The following is a 27,396-nucleotide window of genomic DNA, read 5'->3' as shown; positions in this document are numbered from 1 at the left end:
CTTAAGCATCATTATTCCTTTGGTTGCACAATGATGCCACCCTCTTAAAATCCACGCTATATTTGGGCATGAAGAATACACTGCTGGATGCATCCATTCTTTTTTTATCTCCTTGCAAACCAAAAATAAGAAGTAATGACAGGAATAAACGCTCACGGACTCTCGGTATTGTTCTGTTACATAGCAGTCACCGAGACCCAGGTCAAAAGTAGCTCCTCCAACAAAAACTTGCTGGAGGAGGTTCAAAGGAATGCCGGTGGGTGAGCTGATCAGTTCCAGGCCACCCTCAGTGGAAAAGTTGATGCGGAAGTTCTGGTGTTGTGCTGATGCCAGGGGGCACCACCAAAACGAGTTTGGAGGTATTTATACGGGTTTGATGAGACGCTTTCTCAGAGCGAACAGCCCAGCGCTGCTGCTGCTGCCGCCGCTGCCCACGGCCGGCGCGGGCCGGGACTCGAACCCGCGGCTACGGGGCGCCGGCGGGCGCGCAGGCGCGCGCAGGCCCGGTGCGCGCGGGGCGGGGCGGCGCGGCCGCTTATCCCGCGGGAGCGGCGGGGCCGGGAGCGCATCCCGCACCGCGCCGGCCGCCGCGCCCGCAGACATGGACGAGGAGCGGGTGAGTCCCCGCGGGACAGGGGCTGCGCGCCCCCCGGGAAAGGCCGGCGGGGCGTTTCCCGGCGCTCGGCCTGGGAGTGAGGGGCCGGCGGGTGGAGGGGCGGTGCGGGAGGGCAGCGGCGCGGGGAAGGGGGATGCTGGCGGAGTTCTGGGGGGGATCCCGGGTCCGATTTCCTCCTGGATGTGTCTCTCTCTTTCTGGAGACGTTCTTGTGTCACCTTCTCCAGGCGAGCCTGCTTTGCCAGGGGGGTTGGACTGGTCCCTTCCAGCCCTGGCCATTCCGCCGTTCTGGAATGAAGTGCTCCAGCGGTTGTAGAGCTCTTTCACCCTGTGTATTCCTGCCATAAGTAATTATGGTGCGTGCATAAGCCCTTCTGTTTGCCATTGATGTAATCCAGTGTTGAAGGGAACTAAGGCGTAAAAGGGTTTTGTTGGGGATTTTTTTCGTTGTTGCTTTTGTTTTTGTGGCTTGTTTTTGGTGGTTTTGTTGTTGTTTTTTTTTTTTTTGGTGGGTTTTTTTTTTGTGCGTGTTGTTATTTTTTTGGTGTTTTTGTTTTTGTTTTTGTTTTTCCTTCCTGTGGCTGCTGCCTTGTAATTCCCTCCTTCCCTCACTCGCCATCAGACCCCTCGGGGGGTTCACTGAAGGGCAGAGATGTGCCCACCCAGGCGTTGGGGGTTTCCCGAGCAGATACCCCTTTGCAAAAAGTTGTGACTCAGCCTCTTGGCTTCCAGTCCATCAGTGCAGAAGAACTCCTTTTTCTGTGCTCTGTGGACACTGTGCTCTCCCCAGTTTGGGAATGGGTTTGTGTGTGGGGGGCCTGAGTAATTTGGTGCTGATAATGGCTTGAAATTTACAGTTCAGTGTCATTTTCTCTTGCTAAAGCCATGCCCCAGCACTCTAGGAGTTATTGGGAAATTACTAGGGAAATTAACTTTATCCAGGCACAACAGAACTTGCTGTGAGTTCACAGCTGGCAACCCAAGGCTTCAGCAAATCCAGCTCCTCATCCTATGCAAACAACACCCTAAATCACAAAGTACTGCAATTCTGTGTAACTTATTTTACATAAAACTTATTTATGCTGACCAGCATAATATCTCTAAAGGTGTGTTTTGGAAGGTGAGATGTGAAATGCCATAAAAAACTGCGCTTCTGGTAGAAACTCTGTCAATATGGGTCTGTCTGCCTTTGCCTGCACTGAGATTTGCCCCTCTAGGGGAGCAGTAAATGAGCGCTGCTTAGTTACTGTTGTGGGTGCTCTAGATGGATGTTTCTGGGTGGGGTCATTGATCATATTTGAATTCCAGAGGTTCTGAATACAGCAGTAAAACTGCAAGGAATCTTCTATTTTACTGTACTTTCTCTACCAAGGGTTAATTTGGTAATGTCACCTGTACTGTACGAAGTTCTTCAAACTCTGGCAACTTCACTGTGTTGACAAGTGCAAGAGTTTAAATTAATGGAAGCTAAGTAAGCATACCCTCCTTGAAATTTGATCTGGATATGAAGGTTATAATGTCTCGTGATTTTGTCCTAGACCCTGGGCTGCTTCAGAAACTGTTCTGCTTGCAGTCAGTTGGTGAGCCTTCAGAATGATCTTGAACAACTTTGTAACTTGCTTCTTGTGCAGAGCTGCCACCATTGTTTAATTTATGAAAATTTAGTTTTGATGAGGTGCCTGTCTGCTTCAAGAGGTGCCATGTCATGTTAGTTACTCACTATTCACTATTCAAAGGTGGGTGTTCTGTTTTTATCCACCTGGCAAGACTACAAACTACATGTTGTAGTTTGGCTACCGTTCGGTTACTGTAGGCTTCCATTTCTTTTTCCTATCCTTTTTTACTCTTCATCCTTTGCTCATCATTACTATTGCTTTACCAGTGGCATGTTTGGATTTTTTTTGCTTTTTTTTCCCAGAAAAGTGCATTAGATTCAGAGAGTAAGATTAGGACACAAAAGGGAGGAGCAGCATGGAGCTCATGGACAGCAGCAAAAATTACCTCTGTAATAAACATTTCATAATGCTTTGAAAATCCATTTAAAACTGACCTCACATCAAGGTCAGAGAGAAAGCTCAAAGAAAATTGCTTGTAATAGAATTTTTGAAAAACTGCATTCATCAGTGGGCAGTAGAATTGAATGTCCTTTAGTGCAGAAATACCAAGAAATTTTATTGGGCTTAGTGCTGTTGAAATTCTTCTATAAATTAATGTAGAATGTAGGCCTCATCTGGTGCTTACACTGGTAATTTTTCTGGAACCCTTTATTCCATGAAAGTGCACTGTCTTTTCAGAAATTCCACTTAAAGAAATGGCAACATTGCAGCATGTCTTTAATTTGGCATGTATGGTATGTCTGGAAGGAAATCTGTTTGCTGTGTATTAGCAATGAGAAAATTATGTTGGAAAATAGAATGAAATAGTGGTTCTTAAAAGCTGTTTTTTTTATTTTTTGTTCTAGTGGTTTGTGCATTGGTGTTTTAGAAAAATTCTGTCTGCTGTTGGTGGATGCTTTTAAAGGACATGCAAACTGCTTAAAATTTCGCCAAACCTGGTTGAATTTCTTAACAGAGAAATTGATAGCTTACTTAAAAAGAGCCACACCAACCCACTTTTAATCAGTTAAATGTAACTTTAGGTGAAAATCTTGCTTGCAGTTGCTGCTGTGCGTTTGGCTGTGTAAAGGCCTTTGTAATGTTCCTCACATGTAGATATTTTCCTTTAACCAGGATGTAGCTATAGAACCAAGCAGCGTTGTTCAGCACTACACAGGAGAACACTTTTCCCCCATGTATTGCAGCTGAGTAAGCCATAAGATCTCTGCTGAAAGAGGATTGTGAGTTTTTCGTGTTCATCCAAATTGACAGTTGTGCTCATAGGATCTAAGGCTTATCTCCAGGCTATCTGGCCTGTGAAAACAATTGCCTCTGGTCAGTGGTGAATACAGAAGCAGCTGGCTGGACAATGGCTATTCATCTGGCATTCTGATGTGTACAAAATTGCCTTCAAACATGCTCAGTCCTCACCAGACGAGGAGAAGGTTCAGTAATGAAGTGGTCAAGATTTTCTGTGCCTCTGTTTCTGGAAGAAGCCAAGGTCTGGTTTCTGTTCCCCTAAAGTCCAGACCTGAGTCATTGCTGTCTGCTCTGTTCCCTCTGTATGTAACACCATCAACACCTGTGGTAAAAGCACTAAAATTTGTTTTTTCTATTTGTGATTTAACTTCCTGAGTATGATGGAGCGATGCATCTGAACAGCTTGGGCCATAGTGTGCACCAGCCAAACTGTCTGTAGAGTTTCTTATCAGGCCCTCTGGAGTTTCTCAAGGTTGCTGAGACATAAGCTGTTCTAAAAATAAGAAAGAAGAGGCTGAAAAACAAGAAAACAGGACCACAAGAGCTAGATAGCAGAGGGTGGTTGAACACCTGGACTGTGACCAACCCTGTGCCCTAAGGGGTGCATTCAGAGAGCATGGACAGGGTAGGGGCACCGATGAAAAGATCTGTATTCGTGTGAACAGTAGGTTTAGAATGTATAAATAAGTGTATAATGTAAACAATAAATGGCTTCTGTGAAACCATGTTGGCTCATTGATCAGAGGTCCTGAGAGCTCCTGCAGTATGACACTGTTAAACAGGCAGGGGACTGGAATACCCATAAATACCTCATTGCACATTTGTTGAAAACTGCCTGGGAGGGGGTCAGAAGAAATAGGAAGGAGCACAACTTAAGACTAGTGGTGAAGTTCTTTAAATCTGGTGTAATGTTGAGACTTGCTGTGAAAGGATAAAGCATTTTTCTTGCTCTTTAGTAAACAAATGTGATCTAGGTAGTACATGGTTGTTAAGAAATTATTTCTGGGAGGGACTTCTGCAACATCCCTTTGGTGGTCTGGCTCTTTCCAAGGTGTACTTTATGATGTCTTTGTGCCTTGGTTTCTTAAATTTTATCCAGTAACAACAACTGATTAATAATGTATTGATTAAGACAGTGTTTACCTGCCTTTTTAGCATTAGATTTGCTTCTAAAACTTGTCAGCCAGCCTGAGTTAAGCTACAGAAAATTCTTAGTTAACTTCTCATCCTTTATTTTTACTTGCATATGCTGATATGCTTGAATAATACAACCGGACTTAATTTTAAGTACCAAGCATTGATGTGTTTTTGTCAAATTCATAGAGTATGTGACTAGCTGCTCAATGACATTAGATTTAGTGGTCTTATTTAATTTAAAATAAGTTTTGATGTACTTTAATAATTTGTTTGGCTTGGTACGTGTTTTGTAAGCTCAATCTACTGCTTTTTGAACTGGGATTCACATCACTGAAATAACCTTGGTTCTCTTTCTCAGCTGTCAGTAAGCTTTCCTCTTTGAGGTCACTTTTAATTGGAGTATAGAAATTACTGAAAATACCAAAAACTGCCCAAAATGTTTTCCCACTTGTACAGTAAGTTTACAGATCACTTTTACAGATTTATTCTGCATATAGAATAAACTATCAGTGTGGTTATTTCATAGTAGCTTCCCCTTCCATGAGGAAATCTCAAATTCTGTTCTGGGTTTCCTTTTACCAGCTTTTGAAATTTTCTTTGTTGGTTCCCTGTTTGGCTGCACAAGCACCAGCTTTCTCATCTGGAGAAGCTGTGGTGCTAGTGGGTATTTTGATGCAGGTGACTCATGTAGAAAAACATGTGAAGCAGTGGGGTATCTTAAAGAACCTTCTTGATTTCTCTCAAACTGACACATGGAGATCTTCAATTTGGTAGAATGCTTCCTAGAGGATTAATATACTTTCTCTGTCCTGAGAAAATGTATTTCCTGGTCTCGTCAGAACTGAATTTGCTGCAGCTGGGATGTCTGTGATGCATTTTCATGCATGTTGAAATGGTGATGATTTAAAAAAAAATTGCAAAACTATTTTTTCAACTTCTCTCACTTGTTTTTGTGATTCTAGGAGACTTTGCAAAGGATTGTCAGTACTCTCGTGAACAAAAATGATGAAATTCACAACTTCATTGACATGCTGAACCATACAATATCAAATGTTCAGGTATTTATTTTAAGGTTCATAGCTTGTGTCTGAGAGGGGGGCACCTTCTCACTTTTGTTAGTCTCAAACTGTGTAGTGTCTAAAGGATGAGCTGTAAGAGTCTAGTTCAAAATTCATCTTCATGTTGGAACTAGATAGAAAAACATTTTCTGTTTTATGTCTCTCTAGATGAAAGGTGTTGCATAATGTTTGAAGAGGTTTTGTAGAACTTCTTTTGTGTGGGAAAGATAATCTTTAATCTGATGCAAGATCTGAGACCCACATTGGTGGAAATAGTCTGTATTTTCAGACATCTACTCTGTTTGGTGGACTGAAAAATGATACTTGAATGAAAATACTTGAAAACTTGAAACTTGACTGAAAGTACTTTAATCTTTCTCTTTTCAGCAGTTTCAAATTGTTGGGTTCAAGTTTGGAGTTAGAAGTTTTTGTTAAGGCATCTGCATGAAGATGAGGTTTGGGTTCCTTCAGCCTGTCAATCAGCCAAAAGTTGTTTCATCCTAAAGCTGAGCCAGGTTGGCTGCAGCAATGGAAACTATCCAGCTGATCCTTAAACTTCTTTCCTCAGTGTAGTTTTTAGCATCAAATGAAATGTTTTTATTTGGAATTGGGTAACTTCCTCCTTCCAAAGATCTAGCAATCCGTAGACAATTGCACAAGGAAAATCGAAGCTTTTGGCATGGAACAAAGTTACCAAGTGTGCTGGTTTTGTGCAAGTTTGAGTATCATAGGATTTTCACAAATTGCAGCATTCAGTGTCCTGATGTAGAGTCTGCTCAGGACACTATTAGATCATTCCTAATAATTTTTCCATTTTTGATAAACTGAGAAGCAGTCACAAGTGGTCATGACCTAGTGGTCATGGCAAAACAGGTGTGGGGAGTTATGTGACTTTCAACTTCTCTGTATTGTTTCTAGTGTAAACAGCATTTTCAATTCTTAGGTAAACTCTTCTAATGCCATCAGCGAGCTGGATGAGGAGTTTGATGGTCTGTATTCTGTACTGCATGAGATGAAGGGGAGCATGGCCAGCACTATTCAGCAAGAAGAGGCTCGTAAAATTCAAGCTTTGCAGGTAAGTAAATAACTCCAGAAAAAATTTGTAGCTGCACAGAAGCATTTTTAAATTTCCTCTGTTCCTGTTATGCTATCCCTGTTTCTTACACAGCAATATTGATTTTCAGGATTGTCTTGTGACAGTTCCGGAGCTGATAAAGTCACCGCCTTTTTCAAGGCTATTGCCACACTGTCATTCAGTGATGAAGTGCAGTCCTGTAAATAGAAATTGTAGTGCACATGAATATAAGTGTTCATTTCTCTGCTTTCTGAAACCCTGAAGTTGGGGGAAACAGGATGTTGAAATTAAATCTGGCTTTTAAGTCAGACTTCAGCTTTTCCCCCCCTTGGAGTTGTGGGATGTGCCAAGTATCACTGTGCACTTGTCAAGCACAGTGAAGTTAGGGCACTGTGAGAGGCCTTGGTTATATAAGGGAATAAATTGTCACAAATGCATAACAAATCTGTGTAGTTCCTAGGACTGGTGCCTCACAAACTGCAGCTTTAATGGGAATGGGTCACATTATTGTTTCTGTTTTTGCTCCAGGATCAGCTGAGCCAGTGCAGCCATGCCCTGGAGAGCTCAGAAGAGCTGCTGGAACTTGCTGTGCAGTCACTGGACATAAAGAACCCTGTGGAGCTCTTAGAGGTAGAAAGCATTGACTGGATGTGTGTGAGACAGGTGTTGGCATCTGTCTCCATTTGAAATATCCTTTGCATTTCCCTCCTGGACACTGCAGGAGGTGTATTTTGGGTAACAGGTGTACTTAGAGCGAGGGTAGACAGGCATATAAAAATACAGTTATTGCTCTGCTGAAAAGCCGAGTTAAACATTGCAGTCCTGAATTTTTATGCAATTTCTGATAAAGCAAGTTGACTTTTTTCTTATTTAAGGTGATGGAGAGGGAATACAATGCCACCTTCTGGACAGCTGTTATTGTCAGGCAAACTTGCAGGGATGACCCCAGAAAGGGAGGGTGAAATAACATGTATCTAACTGGAAAAAAATACTTGTAAATTACGGGAACAGTTCCACATATCCACTAAATGAGTACACTAATGCTTTCTACAATCTTTCTAATCCCAGTGGTAGCAGTGGGATCAGCCACACCAAATGCAAGACCAAATTACTTTTTTTCCTCCACCTTTTAATGGGAGCAAGGACACAAATCAGTTTAAAAGTGCTTGGGAGAAAGCTGTCTTCCTGTGTCAGTTTTACCTTTTGGCTGCATGTTTGTGTGCTGTCGTGCTTTCTGGGTGTCAGCTTTGATTTATTTGCCTTGAAGAGCAGCAATTCCTAAACAGTATTTTTTTTCAGCTGGAGTTGTCCTTTCTGCCTTGTAGCAAAAAAATTAAGTTGGCTCTTGAACTCTGTGCAAAATGCAGCTTTGAATTTCTTGGAAGTTGTTCTATTTCAGATCCCTCTAATGCTTTTTTCCCAATCAAATACGCCAAGGAAAGCTGTCTGAGCATTTGCTGGGGGGAAACCTCTTCAGATTTGGAGTCTGAAGATTAAGATACTGAAATCCAATTCAGTGAGCTCTAATATGTAGGATTTACTACTGGTATTATACTTGTGCATTTGGAGATGACATTTTAATGTAATATTGCCTTGACTATTAGGCAGTTAATTCTATTACTCTGCTGGGAGGAGTAGCAAGTATTCCTGAAGGGGCAGCTCCAGCCCTGTCTCTGATATATTCACAAATTTTCTTTGGATACACCAGTAAATCAGTTCAAGAGCAATTAGCGTAAGATTATATTTTAACTTTTTTCCCTATTTTTTTTTTTTTTTTTTTTTGGCTTTATTCTTGGACTTGACTTACCTGGAAGTCAAAAGGACATGAGCAGCAGATTGCAGGGGGTTTCAGTGTTTAGGCAGGATGTGATCAGACACTGCTGGGTAGCTCCTCTGGAATGGGCTCATCCTTCTCTGTCAGTAGCCTGGAAACATACTAAAGTCAGTGAAGTTAAGCTGGGGCTGTCTTGCAGAAGATGTTGAGTCTTGGCTACCTCATATTTTACAAGATATGGAGATTAAAGCCAAGGTTTTTGTTGTGAAGTATCTCTGTTTTTATATCATGTAGAAAAATCAGTCACTAATTCCTACAATAACTTTGTTTTGAGGTGAAGCAAAGCTACGTCTTACACTAAATTATTTATAAACACTTCGGGGGTTTTTCTGCTTCCCACTTTAGGAATATGTAATCAGTTTTGTAGCAGGGACAGCCTGATTTCCTGTTTATTTTTTTTAATGGGATTTGTATTTAGTGAAAAATTGGGAAGTTCTCCACTTTTGACTTCAAACTGGGAAGCTGCCTGATGATTCTTGTTTCTTTGAAAGGGAAAATAATTCAGCTGAATGAGCAGCTGGATCAAGGAGGAGTGTTGATGCAATGCTTCAACAGACACAACAAAGCCCTCACTACTTCAACAGTAATCTTTTGTCTTAGGTTTGTCTCAGGTCCTTTTGGTGAAGGAGAGATATTTTTGTCTTTCCACCTGCCAGATGATGTTTATCTTTTAAATGTCATCATTTCTGCATCTGCTTCAGTGTTCTTATTTGAGAAGAACTACTTGCTGTCATTTTTGTATGCTGACATACAGAGAGCCTATTATTATACTTCAACAGTGCTTCCTAACTTTCAGAGGAAAAGTTAGAATAAGTCCTATTTTTTTCTTATTTATCATGGCATGCATCCTGTGGTGTGTTGTTCAGCAAGTCAGGCATGGTTACATGTCACTAATAAGCACTTCTTAGTTTCACAGAAAGTACCATGGCTGTTAAATTTTGTTGGCTTGGTCCTGTAGCTCTTTTAAAAAGCCATGGAGAGTAACTCTAAGAGAAATATGAAAATACAAAGTCTCTCTCAGAAAGTTGAGTAATTTGGAATTGATTTGTTTTTCTGGAAATCAGTTTTGGTTTTTTTTTTTCCCCAGATGTTACATTGTTGCTGTGCTAACCCATGCTATTAACATGTTTCACAGGACAGTTTACTTTGAGGAATATATTAAACTAATTTTGAACTTCAAATCTGAGCAATGCAGCAGATTGTTCTTGGTCTTCTTGCATGTTACTGCCATTGATACTTGCATGGAAATACTAACTACTTTCTCTCTCTTCTCCCTGACATGCATCAAGGCTGCCAGACAGATCAAAGATAGGTACAGTACAAAATCTATGAATTTTGTGTCTTTTTAATTAATCTTATCCTTGAAAATGCATTTACTATGAAAGGGCCATAGTCAGCTTTAATCAAATTCATTGACTCTTTCCTAAGTGTTAGTTATCTCAACTTCTGAGAGGGAGCGAAAAACTTCTGTGCTGCTCATGTAGTGTTTTTCTGGCTTTTCGTAACTTTAAATAAAAATATGTTTTTGGTGCAGGGAAGTGAAGCTCTGCATCAGCTGCTGCTGTAATTATTACGTCTTTGAATATATATGTATATCATTAATTATTGTTAATAATGAGCTTATTATTAATACCTCATGGCTGAAATTTAATGATGTTTCAAGCTGACTCTGCCCCTTTGAGTTGTGGGAGAATCTTATTGTTTTCTTCTTTTTTGAAGTACTTAAAGACTTTTGCTAGCTAATTTTCCTTCAGAATTTAAAAAGTCTTGCAGCTGTTGAAATACTTCTGGTGACACTAGTGACCATGAAATTATTATTTCTTTTAGCTTTTCTTTGAACAATTGTTTTAAAAGCAAAACTTTGCTGTTTCAAAATCAATACTAAGGCCATTTTTCTTCACGTGGAAGAATGTTTACTCTAGTCCAAGCATATGACGTTTTGGTTCAGAAAACCTTCTGTGATATACACAATATTTTGAGAAGCAGCTAACAGGATGTTTTTTCTTTTGTGGACCAAATAGGTTGGCTTTCAATTTACAGTTTTTTTGGTGAAGGCTCTGATTTACTAAATTCTCTGAATTTCTGTGTAAAATTAGTAATTGTTAGAGCTTAAATGAATCATTGCTTTTCTGAAGGTAAAATTTAGTATCCTTAACAGGTCAGAGGGAGAGTGGATAGTGTCAGTGATGGGGACTCTTTAGTATGTTTTGTCAGTAATAAGCATTCTCTTCTGGTTTCATGAAATTATCACCAAATCCTTCGTGGTTCTCTGTTCAAGACTGGTGTCTGAGCAGAAGTCAGAAAGCCCGCTGTCCCTGGTGTTCTCTTGCTGCTAATCAGAGGATTATTCTTCCTTAAGGAGAGATTTTCTGTACCCATCTGGCTAAGCATTGATGTGCCAGGCAGCCCGTGCTGAATTTCACAATGTGAGCTGTTTTGGAAAATCAATTGAATTGTCTTTCATGACGTTCAGCTCAGTCTCATTATTGTCTCATATCCCAAAATGGCAAAGCTCATCACTCCTGACTTGGATATATTTTTAATATTAAACTTCACATTTCCTCTTCCTTCTCCACTACCTTTTTTTTTTTTGTTTTTCAGTGTTCTTTGATATATCTGTGGTTAGCATATAATCTCTCTTATATACTGGTGGAGTGCAGGAATGGAGATACATTAGGTGTCCTAAAGGTGCCACACATCAGTAGGTGGGTGTAAAATGGATTCAGGTCTTGGAAGTTGACTTTTGTGGCATTTTTATTACTTCATAATTGAGAATCTTTTCTTTTTTCAAAGGAGGAGTTGGGAAGCTCTGAATTGTGATTCAAAGTGTCTGAAGTGATGTTACTCAAAATCTGCTGCATGACCTGGTGTTTTCAGAGTTAGAGAATTATATAAGAGCCTTTTTGGTGTAGTTGGAGTACAAAAATGTCTTGAGAGTGTTCATGATAGTACTCACCTAAGATTTCAGGAGTGGAAATGGAAGCTGTGCTTCACAGATTGCCGGGATGGGTCAGGTTGGAAGGGACCACAGTAGGTTGTCTGTCCTAATGTGCCCAGAGCACGTGGCACAGGATTGTGTCCAGGTTCTGGAATACCTGCAGTGAGAGAAACTCCCCAGCCTCTCTGGGCAATGTGTTCAGGCCTCGGTCACTGCCCAGGGAAGAAGTTCTGCCTCATGTTCAGGTGGAGCTTCCCAGGCTTCAGGCCCTGCCCGTGGCTCTGGTGCCATTGCTGGGCTCCTGGAGCAGAGCCCGGGCCCTGCTGGGAGCCCTCCCTGCAGCCAGGGACACCCAGGGCTGAGGGTCCCTCTCATCTGGGGCTCCTCTCCAGGCTGAGCAGCCCCAGCTCCCCCCGCCTTTCCTCATGAGGGAGATGCTCCAGGCCCTTCCTCACCTCCACAGCCTTTGCTGGACCTGCTCCAGGAGCTCTGTGTCCCTGAGGAGCCCAGAGCTGGACACAGCACTCCAGAGGTGCCTCCCAGGGCTGGGCAGAGGGGCAGGATCACTCCCTGACCTGCTGGCAATGCTCTTCCAAGTGCACTCCAGGGTTCCATTGGCCTCCTTGTCCCCAGCACACTCTGCTCAGGGACAGCTCTTTGTCCCCCAGGCCCTTGAGGTCCTTCTCTGCAGAGCTGCTTGCCAGCAGATCACCCTGGCCTGTGCTGGTGCTTGGGGTTATTCCTGCCCAGGTGCAGGACCCTGCATTTCCTTTGTTGAATTAAATTCTTCAGTGTTTAGTGTATCTTGCAGTGTATCTTGTTGGTTGCATGTTCAATTCTGCTGCTTGAAAAAAACTCTTCATCCCCTGATAAGGTAGTAGATGGATATAAAATCAGCACAGTCAGCTTGTTAATTGCTGTTTAGAAATGCCTAAACATGATCCTGAGTCTGCACTACTTCAGACTTTTCATACTTGCTGAATTTATGTCAAGCGATGTATATTTTATTTTGTTTCTTATGCAGTTTTTTTTGTCACTAGTAGAGAGTTTTAAACTCATCTTTAGTCACCTCATTAGTGTTTATTTGCTTAGTAATATGGAACAGCTGGTAGCTCACACCATTATTCTGAGACAGTCACATTAGCAAAACTTTCTATTTTGAGTGTGCTGAATGGTAAACAATTATGTGTTAGAAAAATGTTCTAATCTTTGATCGGTAGTTTGACGTCAGTGATACAGATTGTCTGATTGCTGTTTTGGAAATTGGGATATAGGACTTGACAATGTGGAGTACATTTTCCTAATGCTGCTTTCTTGGCTTTAGTGTCACAGTGGCTTCAGCATTCCGCCTCTCTCTGAAACCAAAAGTCAGTGACAGTATGACTCATATGATGGTGGACTTTGCCCTGGAAAAACGCATGCTCCAAGCTGTGAAGTTTTTGCCAGGTAAAAACTGTATCCAGCGAATGTAATTTGTTGCTATGTGAACAGCTTGCTATATTTAAATCAACCAAACAAAAGAAAATTGCACCTCTTGCACTGCAATAAGCAAGTTTTTAAGAGTACCTAAACTCATTCTTACTCAATGTATGTTAAATTGAATACCTTGAGGATGAGACTTTTATTGTATTAATTTCTACACAAGACAGCATTTTGGAAAACAGTACTGATCTCAGAAGTGAGAGTGAGTCTCCTGGACCGTGTTTTTTTGTGAGTTGTTAGTTCCTCTGTGCTCTGTGAAGTTACCTGAGGTTTCTTAGGACTGTCCATGCCAGCTTGATCCTGAGTGACACCCCAAAGTCCTGCTCATGTGCAGGAGTGTTATGTGTGGAACTGTAAACTTACACATTGCTTACCAGAGTGGTGAAATGATCTGAAATACAGGAGAGGGACAGTCTGCTACTTTGGTGATACTACCATATTGCAAAATGTCTATTAATCCATCTATTCCTGTTTGACAGTAAACTTGGCTGCATTAGACCAGTGTGTTTCTTTCATGCCTTTTTAATGCTGTTGCTTTCCTATTTAAAACACTTTGCCCTTATTGGCTATTAACTGAGAATATATTGACAAGAACACTGCTGGCAGGGATGTAAAGTTGTCTGGGTCATGAATCCAAATCTATTAAGGACTTGGTAGGATCAGTTTTCATTTCTGCCCCACGTGTTGCAGATACAGTATGTGTTAGCAGGTGTAGTAAATGACCACTGTACTTGCTAGTGGTCAGCTGGCAGTGTCCAGGCAGAAATTCACCTTCTAGTCTTGACCTCTGGGTGTCAATCACTGCCCTGCATTTCACGGTGCACCTCTTTAACAGCAATGGGAGTGTAAAGGTCACACAGCAAGTGTGAACAAAGTTCTGCATTTAGATAAAGGTATTATTTAGTATGACCCTTCTTATACATTTTTATTTGTCACATATATAGGAACTTAAATTATGCCTCTGATTTGTAAACAGGAAAATAGACTGTCTAGATATCAATCTTGTTTTTTCTACTATAGTGCCATGCTTCCAAATTACTCAGACATCAAAAGCTCAAACTGAAAACAATAAAACTTCTTTTTCATTTCCTGCAGCAAAAGTCTTCCTTGGGTGTCTTTACTATGTAAATGCCTTTTTCAAAACTTTTTTCCACAGACTTAAGTGCTATTTGGTTTCATGGAAGTAGAATTCTGTTGCCTATAAACAAAACTTCAGTCTTTAATCGACCTTAGGAACTGTTTCCCCTTCTTTTGAAGACTAAGGGGTGAAAAGAAACCGGGTAACTGAAGAGAATCTAGTGGAAAATAGTAGTGTCTGTAGTGATGGAAATAAATATAAGTGATGCTCTGTGAGGGGTGCAGCTGAACTTACCATCCACAGACACAGGAGCAGAAGTTTGGTTCTTGATGTTCTTCCTGTGTGGTGTTCATTCCAAATGTAGGTTCATAATTGTAAGTCCACTCTGCTCTAGCCTTCTCTTCTTCAAACTGACCTGTGTGATTGTCTTTCTGCAGTCCCTAAAGCTCCAGAGATAGATGTAGCTGCATGTCTGGTTGCTGATAATTGCATAACAATATCGTGGAGAATGCCTGAGGAGGATAGCAGAATTGATCATTTTGTGCTGGAGTACAGGAAAACCAACTTTGATGGGCTCCCTCGACTAAAAGGGGAACAGCATTGGGAGCTGGTTGACTACATTAAAGCTACTCAGTACACATTATCAGGTAACGTTTTTTTACACGTCAAACCCAGGAATATTGATATTACTTTTTATGCTTGGAAGTTTTTCAAAATGCCCATTTTTTCTGCATGTAATGAAGCTGTCATTATATCACATCAGCGTCGGGTGCTTTGTACAATAACAGCTCTGTGTTTCATTTTGATTTCACAGTTTTGTCAAAAATTGTGTATTAAATAAAGTTCACACCAGTATTCAAGCATGTTTTTTGCAGAATGAGATAAATGAAAGACAGCTACGTGGGGATAGATCTTAGTCTTGTGGGAGTCGTAGTAATCAACACAATTTCAAATTTCTACATTCACTTTGTAGGTCTGAAATTTGATACAAAATACATGAATCTTAGAGTACAGGCTTGCAACAAAGCTGTGGCAGGTGAATACTCCGACCCTGTGACTCTGGAAACCAAAGGTAAAATTTGAAAAACTCTTAACCCTAGCTGTGAAAATCCTGCACTTAAACTTCTTTTCCTTCATACATGAACCTGTTATGTTCAGTCTGGTTCTGCATGGACACTGCTGAAACACTTCCTAAGTGGAAAGGGAAACAACTGTAAAGGATTAAGAAGCTTATTGGCACAAAGCTGCATTCAGACTCTGGAAAAATGGGGCAGCTAATGTCACTCTCCAAAAGCTTGGCATTGGTTGCTTTGAAGTGTGGAGTGACAGTCCCATGTGCCTCTGCATGATGCCAAATATACAGCAAGAGGAGGGATGAATGTTGTGGCTGACTCTTTGGGCATCTAAATAGTTGGTGTGATTCTACTGTTACTAGTGGCAAGACACAGCATTATGTGATGAGAAGTTGCTGTTTTTCTTGTCTTTGTAGCTACAGTTTTTAATCACTGTCAGTATTTAAAAAGTTGGCAGCTTCAAATTGCTGAAGGTGTGTAGTCATGATAGAAGTCAGTTGATCAGAGAATTATTAGAGTTGCTTCCTAATATTGTTTTGTAAATAAACTGAAAGAAATGATTCTTGGAAGGGATGTTTTGTGACAGTAGCAAATCTTGGGTATTAAGGTGAGAGAGTGATCCTGAAGTTTGACTTACATCCAGGTCTGGTGTAAAGGGCAACACTACTGGTATCAACTATATAACTTTATATAGAAATATAAAATTCTGGGAAATTCTATATTCTATAAAATTCTAGGAAGGAAATTTGTTCCTTTTGAATGTTATTTCATAAGAATAAAGCTATATACAATTTGAATGAGAGCACAGGTATTCTGGTAGCTTTTTATAATTACTTTAATATTCTTAAGCAACAGTCATTGTCAGAGATGTAGCATCTGTTTAATAGCCACATAATTCCCTAGTCCAGTACCAGAAAAGTAATTCTGATTTTGATTGTCTGGGCAGTTACTATATTTCTCATATTTTCATTATTCCTGCATGAACACTTGGTTCACTTTCTTTAATAATCAACCCAGAGAAAGTCAGTATCCTTGTCTATGTGCTTAACCTTACTTTGTTTACACTTGTGCATTTTTAAGCTCTAAACTCTTAAAAGTATCAAGTATTTTAAGGGTCAGGCTGTAATATCTCATGGCATTATGACATTTATAGAACAGTCTGTATTTAGGATATTCATTTTTTTGATCCCGAGTTTCAGACTGAAAAGCTGGTGTTTCTATTATGCTCAATAAAACTGCAACAGTTTTACTACTGCGTCTATCATTTTCTGTGAATGACCATTACACCATTTCACTGTTTTTTGTTTTGTCTTGACCAGCGTTTGTGTTCAGTTTGGACAGTAGTTCATCTCACCTGAACTTGAAAGTTGAAGACACCTATGTTGAATGGGATCCTACTGGAGGCAAAGGCCAGGAAAAAATAAAAGGGAAGGAAAATAAAAACAGGTAAGAACTCTGTTTTGCACGTGTCTGACATATCTTATCTGGCAGTTAAAGGAAGAAGATTGGGGGAATTAAAGCACTTGGGAACATGAAAGGAATTTTCATTTAGAAATGTGTCTCTGGAAGAAATTTTATTTTCCTTCCTTTGTCACACTGATGTAAAGGCTAGAATTGTATTATAATTGTTAAAAATATTTATTTTAACAATGCATTTGTCAGGGTGTCATTCAGTGTACTGAGCTAAAGTGTAGGTATGGTGGGCTAGCATTGGCTACCCACCAGGTGCCCACCCACATACTCTGTGGTTTCTCCTTCTCCTGGTACCAAAACCTTGCCACACAAGGCCAGGACAATAAATAAGGTAAATGTGAACAGATAGCTGATGTAATTCTGTGTCTACTAGTGTTGCAGGTCAATTCTGGTGGATAGGCAGCATTTCTACTATAAAAAAATATGGAAAGAGCTGACTGCCTTGCCCTTTTGAGAAAGAAAAGGTTAAACAAAGTTGATACTACATATAGGTGGTGTCTGAATTTATCTCAAAACCTCATTGGACAATGAAACAAGACTGGCAGTGAAAGGTATACATGAATATATATAAAGGAAAATGAAACATGACTGTTGTGGATGTGGCAGCTCTAAACATAATGCTTTCATCCAGGAAAAGCACTTAATTTCAGCGAGCTCTTGGTAGATTATTAGATGTCTGCTGTTCTGAGTCCCTGGATAAAAACTGTTGGGAGAATGTTGAACTCTTGTCTACTCTGGCTGAGCCTTGGATATATCCAAGGATGAGGAATGTGTGGATGAAGAATGTGTTAACTTGCTAGCCCTCTGTTCTGGGACGCTTTTATGGGAGGGGAAGGAGTATCCTGGTACCTGACTGGAATTCCCTGTGGTGCAGTGGCTCCCAGGTGCTTCTCAGCCCATCAGTGTGCCCACTGTGAGGACAGCCTGGCTTGATCTTCTCTGCTCCCCTTCCTGTTACCTCATTAAAGACAGCAATTGGATCTTGCCTTCCTCAGGCTGGGCAAACCCAATTGTCTTTCTGTGCCGTAGACCCTTTACTGTGGTGTTGGCTCTCCACAGACTTGCCCTGGTGTGTGAGGCTGTAAATCTGAGGAGCCCAGACCTGGACACAGGAGGGCTTCAGGGTCAGTCTGACAACTGCCAGGAGAGAAGTCACTTGGCTTGGGCTCTTGGTCACTGTGTTTGGGCTAGAGGCTGAGTGTGGCTGTCCACCTCTGCCAGGAGGGCACAGGGCACTGTTGTCAGTTTCTGCTTCCCAGACTCTCAATGGCTTTTCTGAAGAGCTGTTCCTCTTGGGGGTTGCTCTGCCTGTCCTGCTGTGTGGAATTCCTTCACCTGGAGGGCTGCGAGCCTGGTATTCAGCTGGATCTGTTCAGAGCCCCACTCCAGTCTGAACATCACCTCTTGGGCTTTGGGGATACTCTGTGGGAATGGGGCCACACAACCGGTACTCCCTCAGCTATGGTTTATTTGCTTTCTGTGTTCACAGTTTGAGATAATTAATGAACAAATACATTCTCCACAAGCATATATTGCCAGAAGCATGATAGAATAACTTCTATTGGCATTTAAAACATGGGGATAATTTACTGTAGTAATAGAACAGTTCTTTAATGACTACTTATTTCTGTCGACAGTGGCCAGAATCCTCTGCTGAAGAGCAATAGAAGGTGATAATATACCTCTTATTCCTAGGATCTAGCACCTAGTTTTGCTGGGAATCTGTGCTACTTTCCTTTGCTTGATGTCATGACAAACAAATCTAATAGCCTTTATCAGTAAGAGTGCAGATGTGCATTTAGCAGTTACTTTGCAGTTTAATTTGGATTCACAAAGATTATGTATATATTTATTCTCCAGTGGCTGGAAGAGAGTGTTTCTGGAAGGATTCATCCTAATGTGTAGGAAACCAGGTTTGCAGTGGTTGGAAGGGCATCATGTATTTTAATATTGATCCAAAGATCCCTGTTATTTACAGACATGTTGATGCTTTCTCAATCCTTTGGCACATTATTTACAAACATGGTAAAGATCTCCTTTCTGAGAACTTTAAAATAATTTTTTTGTTCTTATTTTTGAATCTCAGAAACCTCTTTGCTTCTGAACTTGTGCTGTAGCTCTTAGTAGATGTTGAGGGTAAGAAGTAAGTGTTTTTACAATGCTTGAAAGGGATGAAGCATATGTTAAAAGGCTTCATGGCCATTCCAATTGAAGAACCAATTGTTAGAATGAGAAATCCTTTTTCTTTTATTTTGAGATATAAAGTTAAGTAAAATGTTCTCCTGTTCTTTGTGCAGTTGTGGTTTTTTAGTGTCGCATTTTTTCATTGTTTTTCTAGTGAAACACCTTTTTGAGAAATTACTTTTCCCATTTTTGATCTTCTGCTCTCCTTTGCTGGTTTAGGAGACCAAAAGAAATGCCCAGGATCCTAATTTCTTACAGGTTTTACTCCACTGTATTAATCTATCAGGTGGATCTATCTCTGATTCAAAATCAGAGGTAAAGAAGAGCTTACATAAAAAGCAAAGTAAGATCTTGAAGCCATTCAATTTCAATTGTTCTACTACACAAATTACAGCAATTTGTGCTAAGCTAAGTTTTAAAGGTGTCTTGGAGATGCTCCTACTTGCTCAGCTCAGGGAGTTTTTCACTTTGGTAACTGTCAGTAGAGAACTTCTCTAGTTCTTGGCTCTGCTTTGGCAGAAGGACATGGTCACATATTCAGTTTTGCATCCAAATGACTGACCTTTTCTAGGATGGGATTTAGACGAGCTTTGTTCTTTTAGGAACCTTTTGTTCTCACCTAAAAACACCTGTGAGATGTCCACATTAGAGGGGAAATTTGGAGCTGGCTCTGTGGGAGGTGGGGGAAAAAAATTGGCAGTACAGTTACATTAAACAAAAAATGTGCAGTTTTTAAGAGTTGGAAATGCACAATGGTAACAAAATTCTTAACTGTCTTTCATTTATTAGACCAGAAAAAATAATCCTCTCAATAATTTCTGATCACCTTGACCTTTCCTATTCACAAGAGAGTACATCTTGTGTGGAGTGTATTCTGAAATGAATGAGGAAATGGGGACTAATTGCAATGCTGTAGGCAACAATCCTAAACCATGAGACAAGAGTATCTGCCCACTGAATATGAGAAGAAATGTGTCCATTTACTGGCTGGTAAGGACTGTGCTGTACTGGAAAACAAGCACAAATTGACAAGCTAGTAAGGACTGTGCTCTACTGGAAAACAAGCACAAATTGACTTCATGCTATGAAATTTGCTGCCTTCCATTGGAAGGGAGATGTAAGCAGTGTGGAGGGAAAAAAGCCTGAGCAACTTGTTTTTTGGAGCTTTTATGTCAAATAGTCAGTGTAATTTTCTGAACTGATAAAGGCTATTAAATTCTGAGAGGACAAAGCACATGCAGTGGCTATTTACAGACTTGAGCAAAGTAAATGATACCAAGAAGCTTTTAATGCGTTCTTGACCTTGGAAAATTCTAGCCAAGTGCCTGCATTTTTCTTACTGTGATTCTCTAAATGGCCACATTGCTACATTGCTTTCTGCATAACCCATTTGTACTGGGTCTAATAGAAAATTATCAGCAGCATTTGTTGGGAATGTGAGTGTATGATGTCTGATGCACATGAAGCAGGATGGAATCTGTAGAGTGCTTCTCTCTGAATTTCTGCTTTAATTCTTGGCTTTGCTTTTTTTTTTTTCTTTTTTTTTTCCCATGCTATCACTTGCTAACTTTTTCCTTTGGTAAGTAAACTGCAGCATCCTCCATATTTACAAAATCCAAAAGCACTTGATGTGGTTCATCTGCACAATAGAAACTTAACCCCCTTCATATACCTCTGGTGAGCAATTTGGAAGCATAGTTGTCTTCTGTTATATGCTAAATAGTGGTGCTCAAGTAAACAGCTTTTTTCATCAGTAATTTTTTGTAGACTTCTGTAAATGGAATAAAACAAACTTTGGTCATGAGCTAGATTTTAGCATACTTATGTCCAGCAGCTTAGCTTTTGATTCCCCTGTGACTTTATTTTCATGGTGGTATTAGGAAAAATGGACATGTCCTAACACTTTCTGGAATGATTTTTGAGAATAATGGATGAATTGGAAAGAAAACAAGCTGAACTTCACTATATTAATGGGGATAAAAGTAGCAAGTAGCTTTACCAAATTGTAGCTCAAGGGAGAGAAGACTCTTCTGTAGGTGGTATTTCTTCAAAGGCTAATGTCCAGTAGACTCCAGAGGATGAGAAGTCAAAAATGACTTCTCAAGTGTGTGTCAGAGACTGACTTTGTACTTTTTTGGTGTTTTTGTCAATAAAATTAAACTGTAAACTGTACAGCTATTTCTGAGAAGTTAGAATTCTTTCCTACTGATTGCCTTTGAAGTAGTAATCAGATGTGATTCTCTACTGAGGAATATTGCAAATAGCCCTCACTTGGTTTAAGGTTAAATTGTTGGTAATTATTTCTGAGGGCCTAACCAAGGTTAAAAAAAAATTTGAAAACCTTATTAGGTTAAAATTATTCTTTTTTACAACAGATTGCTCATTAGAGTATTCTCTATCCTGAAGTGTTTCATTCAAACCACGTGCCGCACATGTGCTTCCACATTTCCATTCTCAGCTGCCTCTAAACCTGTTTTTTTACAACATTCTGTGTTGTTTTCTTCTGTCACCTCTTCCCTCTCAGCTGTTGTGCATGCATGCTGTTAGAGGCATCAACTAATGTGCCCTTTCAAGAGTGTTTGTGTGTATCTCTTGCACCTGATGGACTCAGGGACACCTGAGTGTGCATTTCTGTGGCTGTATCCAAGTTTTGAGTGGTTGATCTCTCCTTTAGAAGCAACGCAGCGTCTCCGAAGAGATCCACTAACAGCCCAAGGGCCTCAGCGAGGGGTGGCCGGGATCGCTTTGCTGGGGAATCCTACACAGTGCTTGGTGAGCTGAACTTGTTTGCTCCATTGGGAAAGGGCAGATCAGGCAAGAATTAGAGGGAAAGTTTGTGATTGTTCAAGGTGGGTATTCAACATTTTCCTGCCTGGAGCAGTTTGCCCATATAACACCAGAATTTTGTCTTCGACTCTGCTTTGTATTACAAAGCTCGTAGTGACTGACATGCACTGCTTTTGAACATAAATTGGTAATGAGCACAGGTAAATACAGTCTCATGATTTTGTTTTATATTTAAATTGTACAGTAAATATATACCATATTTTTATATTGTACAGTTTTCTTATTCTTATAGCTCAGATTTCTTTGCCTTAAAATAAAATAGAAAAGACAATACTGGTGTCTATGAGAAAGACAGCACTGTAAGGTACACTCAATTGTAATTAACTACACTTAATTGTAATTAAATGTATTTCTGTTGGTAGGAGACACTGCTGTTGAGAGTGGACAGCATTACTGGGAAGTGAGAGCCCAGAAGGACTGCAAATCCTACAGTGTGGGAGTAACATACAGAAACCCGGGGAAGTTTGACCAGCTCGGAAAGACTAATTCCAGCTGGTGCATCCATATCAACAACTGGCTGCAAACCACATTCTCAGCAAAGCATAACAATAAAGCTAAGACTCTAGACATACCTGTCCCAGACAGAATTGGAGTATACTGCGACTTTGATGGAGGTAAATTACACCTTAGGAGATTTAGTAAAAAGAGTTAGTTACTATTTCTGTTGAGCTGGAGCAGTCCAAGGCTGAAGAAGTGCATTACTTCCAGACTGCTCCAGTCTTGCATGGCAACACAGACCCTAAGTGCTTGTCATGTCAAATGACCTGAGTTCATCTGTGTGACAGAGCTACTGAAATTCAGTAAAAATAGTGAATTTCACTCTTGTAGACTGCACTTACGTGTCTTGGAAAAGAAAAATTTTTTTTGTACAAGTTAGACAGTGACAGCATCTTAGCTTAAACTATGTTTAAGCTGAATTTCAGCTTTTTCTCTCTCTCTCTCTCTCTTAGGTCAGCTCTCATTTTATAATGCAAGCTCAAAGGCATTGTTACACACCTTCAGAACAAAGTTTACTCAGCCGTTGCTACCAGGCTTCATGGTCAGTATCTATAAAATCTTGCAGTTTCTAGCACTGAATTCAGTTTTTTTAAAGAAGGAAACTGCAAGCCTTTGGTTTGGCTGACTAGTAATTTTGAAAAGTGTTTAACTGTTTTCTTTTGGATTTCATGTGGTGCTTATAGTGGCACCCCAGCACTGGATGCACCTGGATGTCTCAGCTATGTAAACAGAACTCATTAAATTTGTGTATAGGAAATTAACAGCACATTGCAGTAGCTGGTGAACCTACTGCAATAACTGATCTGAACTGATGGAGTCCAGGATGCTCTGAGCCGTGAGAGGAGGTGTCATGGGATAGAGCAGCACCCAATGCTTTCCAGTGGAAAAAGAAGTCTCTAGCTTTCACATCTTTAAAAGCTCAGTGGGATTTTCTTGCCAGTCAGTTCAGTGCCCTGCATAATCTTTTTTGTCGCTCTCTGCTAAATAACAACTTTTTACAGTGTTAAAGGCTCAAACCTTGCTCAAAAAGCACAGGAGAAGGATTAGTTACTATTAGTTTTTCTTTAATGGTTTAAGTGATTCATTTAGCTAAGTTGGGAGGCCCCAGCTGTGTTGTAAGGTGCCATCAAGTGCATCAGGGAGCGCAGGGTGTGTAGGCGTGGGATTTTAAGAGGTCTACATTTTTTTTCATGTCTTTTTATTTGCCTTGCTGATCCTTTTCAGCATAGGGGGAAAAGAATAGCTTCAGAACTATGTGTGTTAGCTGTTCCTTAGCATAGCAAAGGCTGACTCATATCAATTCAGTTCCCAAGTCATCTGGGGAAACAGTTGCTTGCCAAAATTCATGCTATTGCACTACACCTCACACAGCCAGCCCGTCACAGAATGACAACAGCCTTATGACTGAAAATGACAAACTATTTAATTACAACTCTCAAACTTATTTACATTCTTTCATGTGTAGAAGTTGCTGCCACCTGTGCCCCTGAAGCTATTCAAATTTTTTTTTTTTTTTGTGGTATGTTTATGCTGACATAATTTTAGCATGACATGGTAAAAATAAGCACTGATTTCAGGCACTGGAGCAGAGTGAGAGAGTTGCTTTTCATTGTCACCCTACTTGCTGCTGACACATTGGCTTTCAGAGAATTTTTCTAGTTAGGGGCAAGTGATTTGAGTACTAAGTCTTACAGTTACAAACTTAGTTACGAAGCATAGTATGTGAAGCATCTTAGACTTTAAGGACTTAAAAATTAGCATGTTTGTGATTAGAATGTTTTACAGAGTGCTGTGACGGAAGACATGCAGCTGTGCTTGTGCTAGTAAGTTGTGGGATGGGAGGAGAGAGATCTGTTTGGTTCATAACGCAGATTTTTTTTTCTTTTCCCCCCAGATCTGGTGTGGTGGGCTGACAGTGAGTACTGGATTGCAGGTGCCGAGTGCCGTGAAAACTCTTCAGAAGAGTGAAAATGGATTGGGGGGTTCAACAAGCAGTCTAAATAATGTTGCCTAGTAATGTCTGTTCAACAAGTCTGCTGCTGAATGTCTTCGTTTTTCTGTGTAGCTACTACTCACAGAAGCTTGTGAGCATTGGATTTTACTGGGTTTGCTACCTTCTGCTGTTTAGGGCCTGTGCAAAGACAGTGCAAAGATTTTGGGGTAAGTGTTAGGAACCAGTACTGGGAATCTAGAAAAATGTCAGAAAGCTGAACTGTTGCCTATCTAAAAAAAAACAAAACAAAACAAAAAAAACCCAAGAGCTATAACTGTGTACTTTTCTAATACTGTATTCAATTCAAGAATTTTGTTACGGACTTCAATATTAGTTTTGGTACAAATACTATTCTTCTATGAAGAATATAGCAAATACCATTTTTTAGCTCTCCTAATGCGAATTACTTAACAATGTATTTAATTATTACTAGGCTTGCCATTGGAAGTTGAAATTTCTGAGATGCATTTTGAAAACAGACTGGTTTGCTGTCCCGGCCTAGCAAAATACCACAACATGGTTTCAGAAGGATATGATAAGAATGTGTAGGCCTGGTATTAAGAAACAGTAAGGTCAGGCTGAAATTATTTCCCACAGTGATGCAAAATCTTCGATTTTCCACGGATACCTCTTTCTTAAAACCTTGTATATTGATATTGGCTCCCAGTGGTCACCATTACTTAATTGCATTCTGATTACATTAGAAAATTATGTATAGATGTTCCATTGGCTTGACTCCTATTTGCAAGCCTAGTAAAACAGTAGCCAAATGATTCATAGTAATGGGAGAGCTAAAAAAAGAAAAAAAGATCATGTTATATTCTTCTTGGAAAATCCCAGCTTGTCAGTGGGAATTACTAGGTTATTATAGGCTTTTTTAATCTGCTTTCTTCCCTTTAATCAAGCCGAGGAGCCTATAAATAGTTTTCAGGTACACTCTTGAATCAGGTGTTTCCTAACTGAAGATTATTTTCTGGTATCACCTGAAAGCTGTTACAAAGTCATGGTCCATAATGATTTGGCTCATTTGCTGCTGGGCCACTACAATTTTTCCTCTGTATATCCTTTAGCCCATAAAACCATGAACATGTAATCGTGTTAAACCTCAGTATTACCAACGGCTCCTTTCTGTCCATCACAATTTCTCAAGAGAAGGAGAAATTCCTTGAGACACCTTCTAATAAACTGGCTATGATGTTCAGTGAGAAGTTAAAATTAAGAAGGAAATGTAATTACCTGTTCTGGAAAGTGCTATTTTTCTTGAGGAATCATGAAATTGACAGGTTGGCTGAGCCCTAAATGTTTATTTTGCATCTGGAACTTGAGCATCTCTTAATTATTTGCATTGTGAACTTGTAATCTCTTTTTGCAGAGGAAAGTACTAAATAGTTCCCAGTTTAACTGTACGTTCTTCTGCCTGTTCTGTTGCTTGGGCTTTGGGACAAAGATACTCCGAAGTGAAGTGATGTGGTTCTTGGTCAACAGTGTCTGAATCTGTTTCACACATTATCTGCAGATGTTACTGTTATGCAAATACTCTGTGTATAATCTTTTCTCTTTCCATTTTACTGCAATGGACACCTGACTAGGAGTTCTTGGGGATAAATCGCTACAAACTCAGTTTTGCAGCCAGCTCTAGTCCAGAGCAGTGGTGCACAGACACCAGGACAGACTGGCACCTCCTCATCACCATGCATCCACTCGTCTTTATCTTGGGTGTTCAGCTGCAGTTCCTCTTCAAATTTCCCTTTGTGGAAAGAAAGGGGATGTTTACAACCAGCTAATGTGTAGTGAGAACCATGAGTATTTTCCAGCCCACTACAAGAGCATTTAAATTATGAAGTTTTTTTTGTTTGTTTTTTTTTTCTTTTTAGCAAGCTGTAGTGTAACATGCAAGGTGAATTTGATATGCACCAATGTAAAAATGTAATTTTGCTTTAAACAGTTAGTTAGAGGAAAGCTTGGGAGTGTTTCATACTGTGACTTGCAAGTTTTGGTTTAACTGATGTCCTAGGTGAACCTTAACATGTGACTTTTTACCCTTAAAATGATGCATTTGTTATATAATAGTTTGCACAGATGTCAAATTTTTGCTGCTAACATTTAGTCCAGTTGTTTTTAGTAAGTGGGGATATGAAGAATTGCCTTAAGCACTTTAGATATTTCTTTCTAGACCAGTTTTTCTGAATTAGTGTCTCTCCAGCACCCATCAACCTAGGAAGATGAGTGACACCACACTGCTCCCAGTGATGCTTTTTGTTGCAGTTGGTACAGGGTTTGTGCCCACAGCTGGGCAGGAATGCCTGGAGCCTATGGAGGTGCCGTTCCCTTTGTGAATCCACTTTCAGGGATTTGGAGAAGGGTGGCTCTGTGGCAGTGGATTAGATTTTTTTGAAAGTCTGTAGTTCAATCCACCAGGCGTATTTACTGTTAATTACTCTGGAGCTGATACTGCATGGTGGCTAAACAGGAGTTTTCTGCTCTGTGACCAAAAAGAGATGCTTAATTACTGACTCCTGATCTTCTGAAGTTATTTTGACTCTGAAAGCGTGACTTTTGAGGGACTAAAGGTTTTCCTTGAGGTATTAACACATCAGCTGAGCATAGCTGCCATTGTCCTGTGGAAAACTAAGGAGAACTGTGTTAACTGCAGCTAGGGATGTCAGTGTCAGACAGGATAATTAAAAAAACCAAACAAAAACAAAACAAAACAAAAAAAAAACAAACAAAAAAAACATCTGGGGATATAAATGCTTCTGCAAATACCAAGCAGATACCAAACAGGCAGGACAGAGGTGGCAGGTTCATTTCTTAGAAGTGCAGGAAGAGCTGAGGCTAGTGTACAAATCCTTTTTCCTCATCCCTCCCACGTTTCAGACGGAGACCGGGGGAGCCACTTGGGAGTGTGTTGGACTTGTCCATGTTTTTTATTTTGAGGACTGCGGGGTGTTGGATGGACGCTGAGCGTGACTTGTGTTGGTGTCGTGGCACAGCGTCGCTATTTTTTGGGTGTCCTGTGGCAGGGCGAGCCTGGCCGTGGGTTTCCCTCGGAGCAGTTCCCGGGGATCCTGAGCATCCCTGGGCCGCACCGCGGGGTCCCTGCCCGGAGCCCCCCGGAGGGGAGTGGGAGACGGGGGGTGCCGTCCGCGTGTGACGCGATGTTTTGTACTAATACAGAAATCTGCATCCCTGTGTGTGTGTTTTGCTGTGTCGTTCTACCGCCGCCTCGTTTTGGGGAGGGTTGGGGGAGTTTGGG

The 27,396-nt window shown here is 40.5% G+C and overlaps 1 protein-coding gene across 5 annotated transcripts; it reads left to right on the top strand.

Moving 5' to 3' along the window:
- Positions 1 to 509: 509 nt before the first annotated feature.
- Positions 510 to 27,334, top strand: FSD1L (fibronectin type III and SPRY domain containing 1 like). Of its 5 annotated transcripts, XM_058826434.1 has the most exons (15): positions 517 to 616; positions 843 to 971; positions 5,570 to 5,665; positions 6,609 to 6,740; positions 7,269 to 7,370; positions 9,864 to 9,886; positions 12,837 to 12,958; positions 14,510 to 14,719; positions 15,046 to 15,144; positions 16,465 to 16,591; positions 18,256 to 18,288; positions 21,477 to 21,574; positions 22,012 to 22,263; positions 22,600 to 22,688; positions 24,042 to 27,334. In XM_058826434.1, exons 2-15 carry the CDS (start codon positions 969 to 971, stop codon positions 24,159 to 24,161), a joined length of 1,506 nt encoding a protein of 501 aa, XP_058682417.1. In that variant the 5' UTR covers positions 517 to 616; positions 843 to 968; the 3' UTR covers positions 24,162 to 27,334. The 5 variants fall into 5 exon arrangements, with proteins under 5 accessions (XP_058682416.1, XP_058682415.1, XP_058682420.1 ...); XM_058826433.1 differs by lacking the exon at positions 843 to 971 and having other exon boundaries at positions 510 to 616; positions 21,480 to 21,574; XM_058826432.1 differs by lacking the exon at positions 843 to 971 and having other exon boundaries at positions 510 to 616.
- The last annotated feature ends 62 nt before the right edge of the window (positions 27,335 to 27,396 follow it).

Source organism: Poecile atricapillus, chromosome Z (assembly GCF_030490865.1).
Source record: "Poecile atricapillus isolate bPoeAtr1 chromosome Z, bPoeAtr1.hap1, whole genome shotgun sequence".
NCBI classification, from domain to species: Eukaryota; Metazoa; Chordata; class Aves; order Passeriformes; family Paridae; genus Poecile; species Poecile atricapillus.
Note: the sequence above shows the minus strand (reverse complement) of the source record. Positions and strands in the feature narration are given on the sequence as shown.

Bases quoted from the DNA above. Each gene is read 5' to 3' on its own strand.
- FSD1L (XM_058826432.1), top strand. The intron at 18,289-21,476 runs GTGATAATATAC...TCTCTCCTTTAG, and splicing joins CTGCTGAAGAGCAATAGAAG to AAGCAACGCAGCGTCTCCGA. The intron at 22,689-24,041 runs GTCAGTATCTAT...TTTTCCCCCCAG, and splicing joins CGTTGCTACCAGGCTTCATG to ATCTGGTGTGGTGGGCTGAC.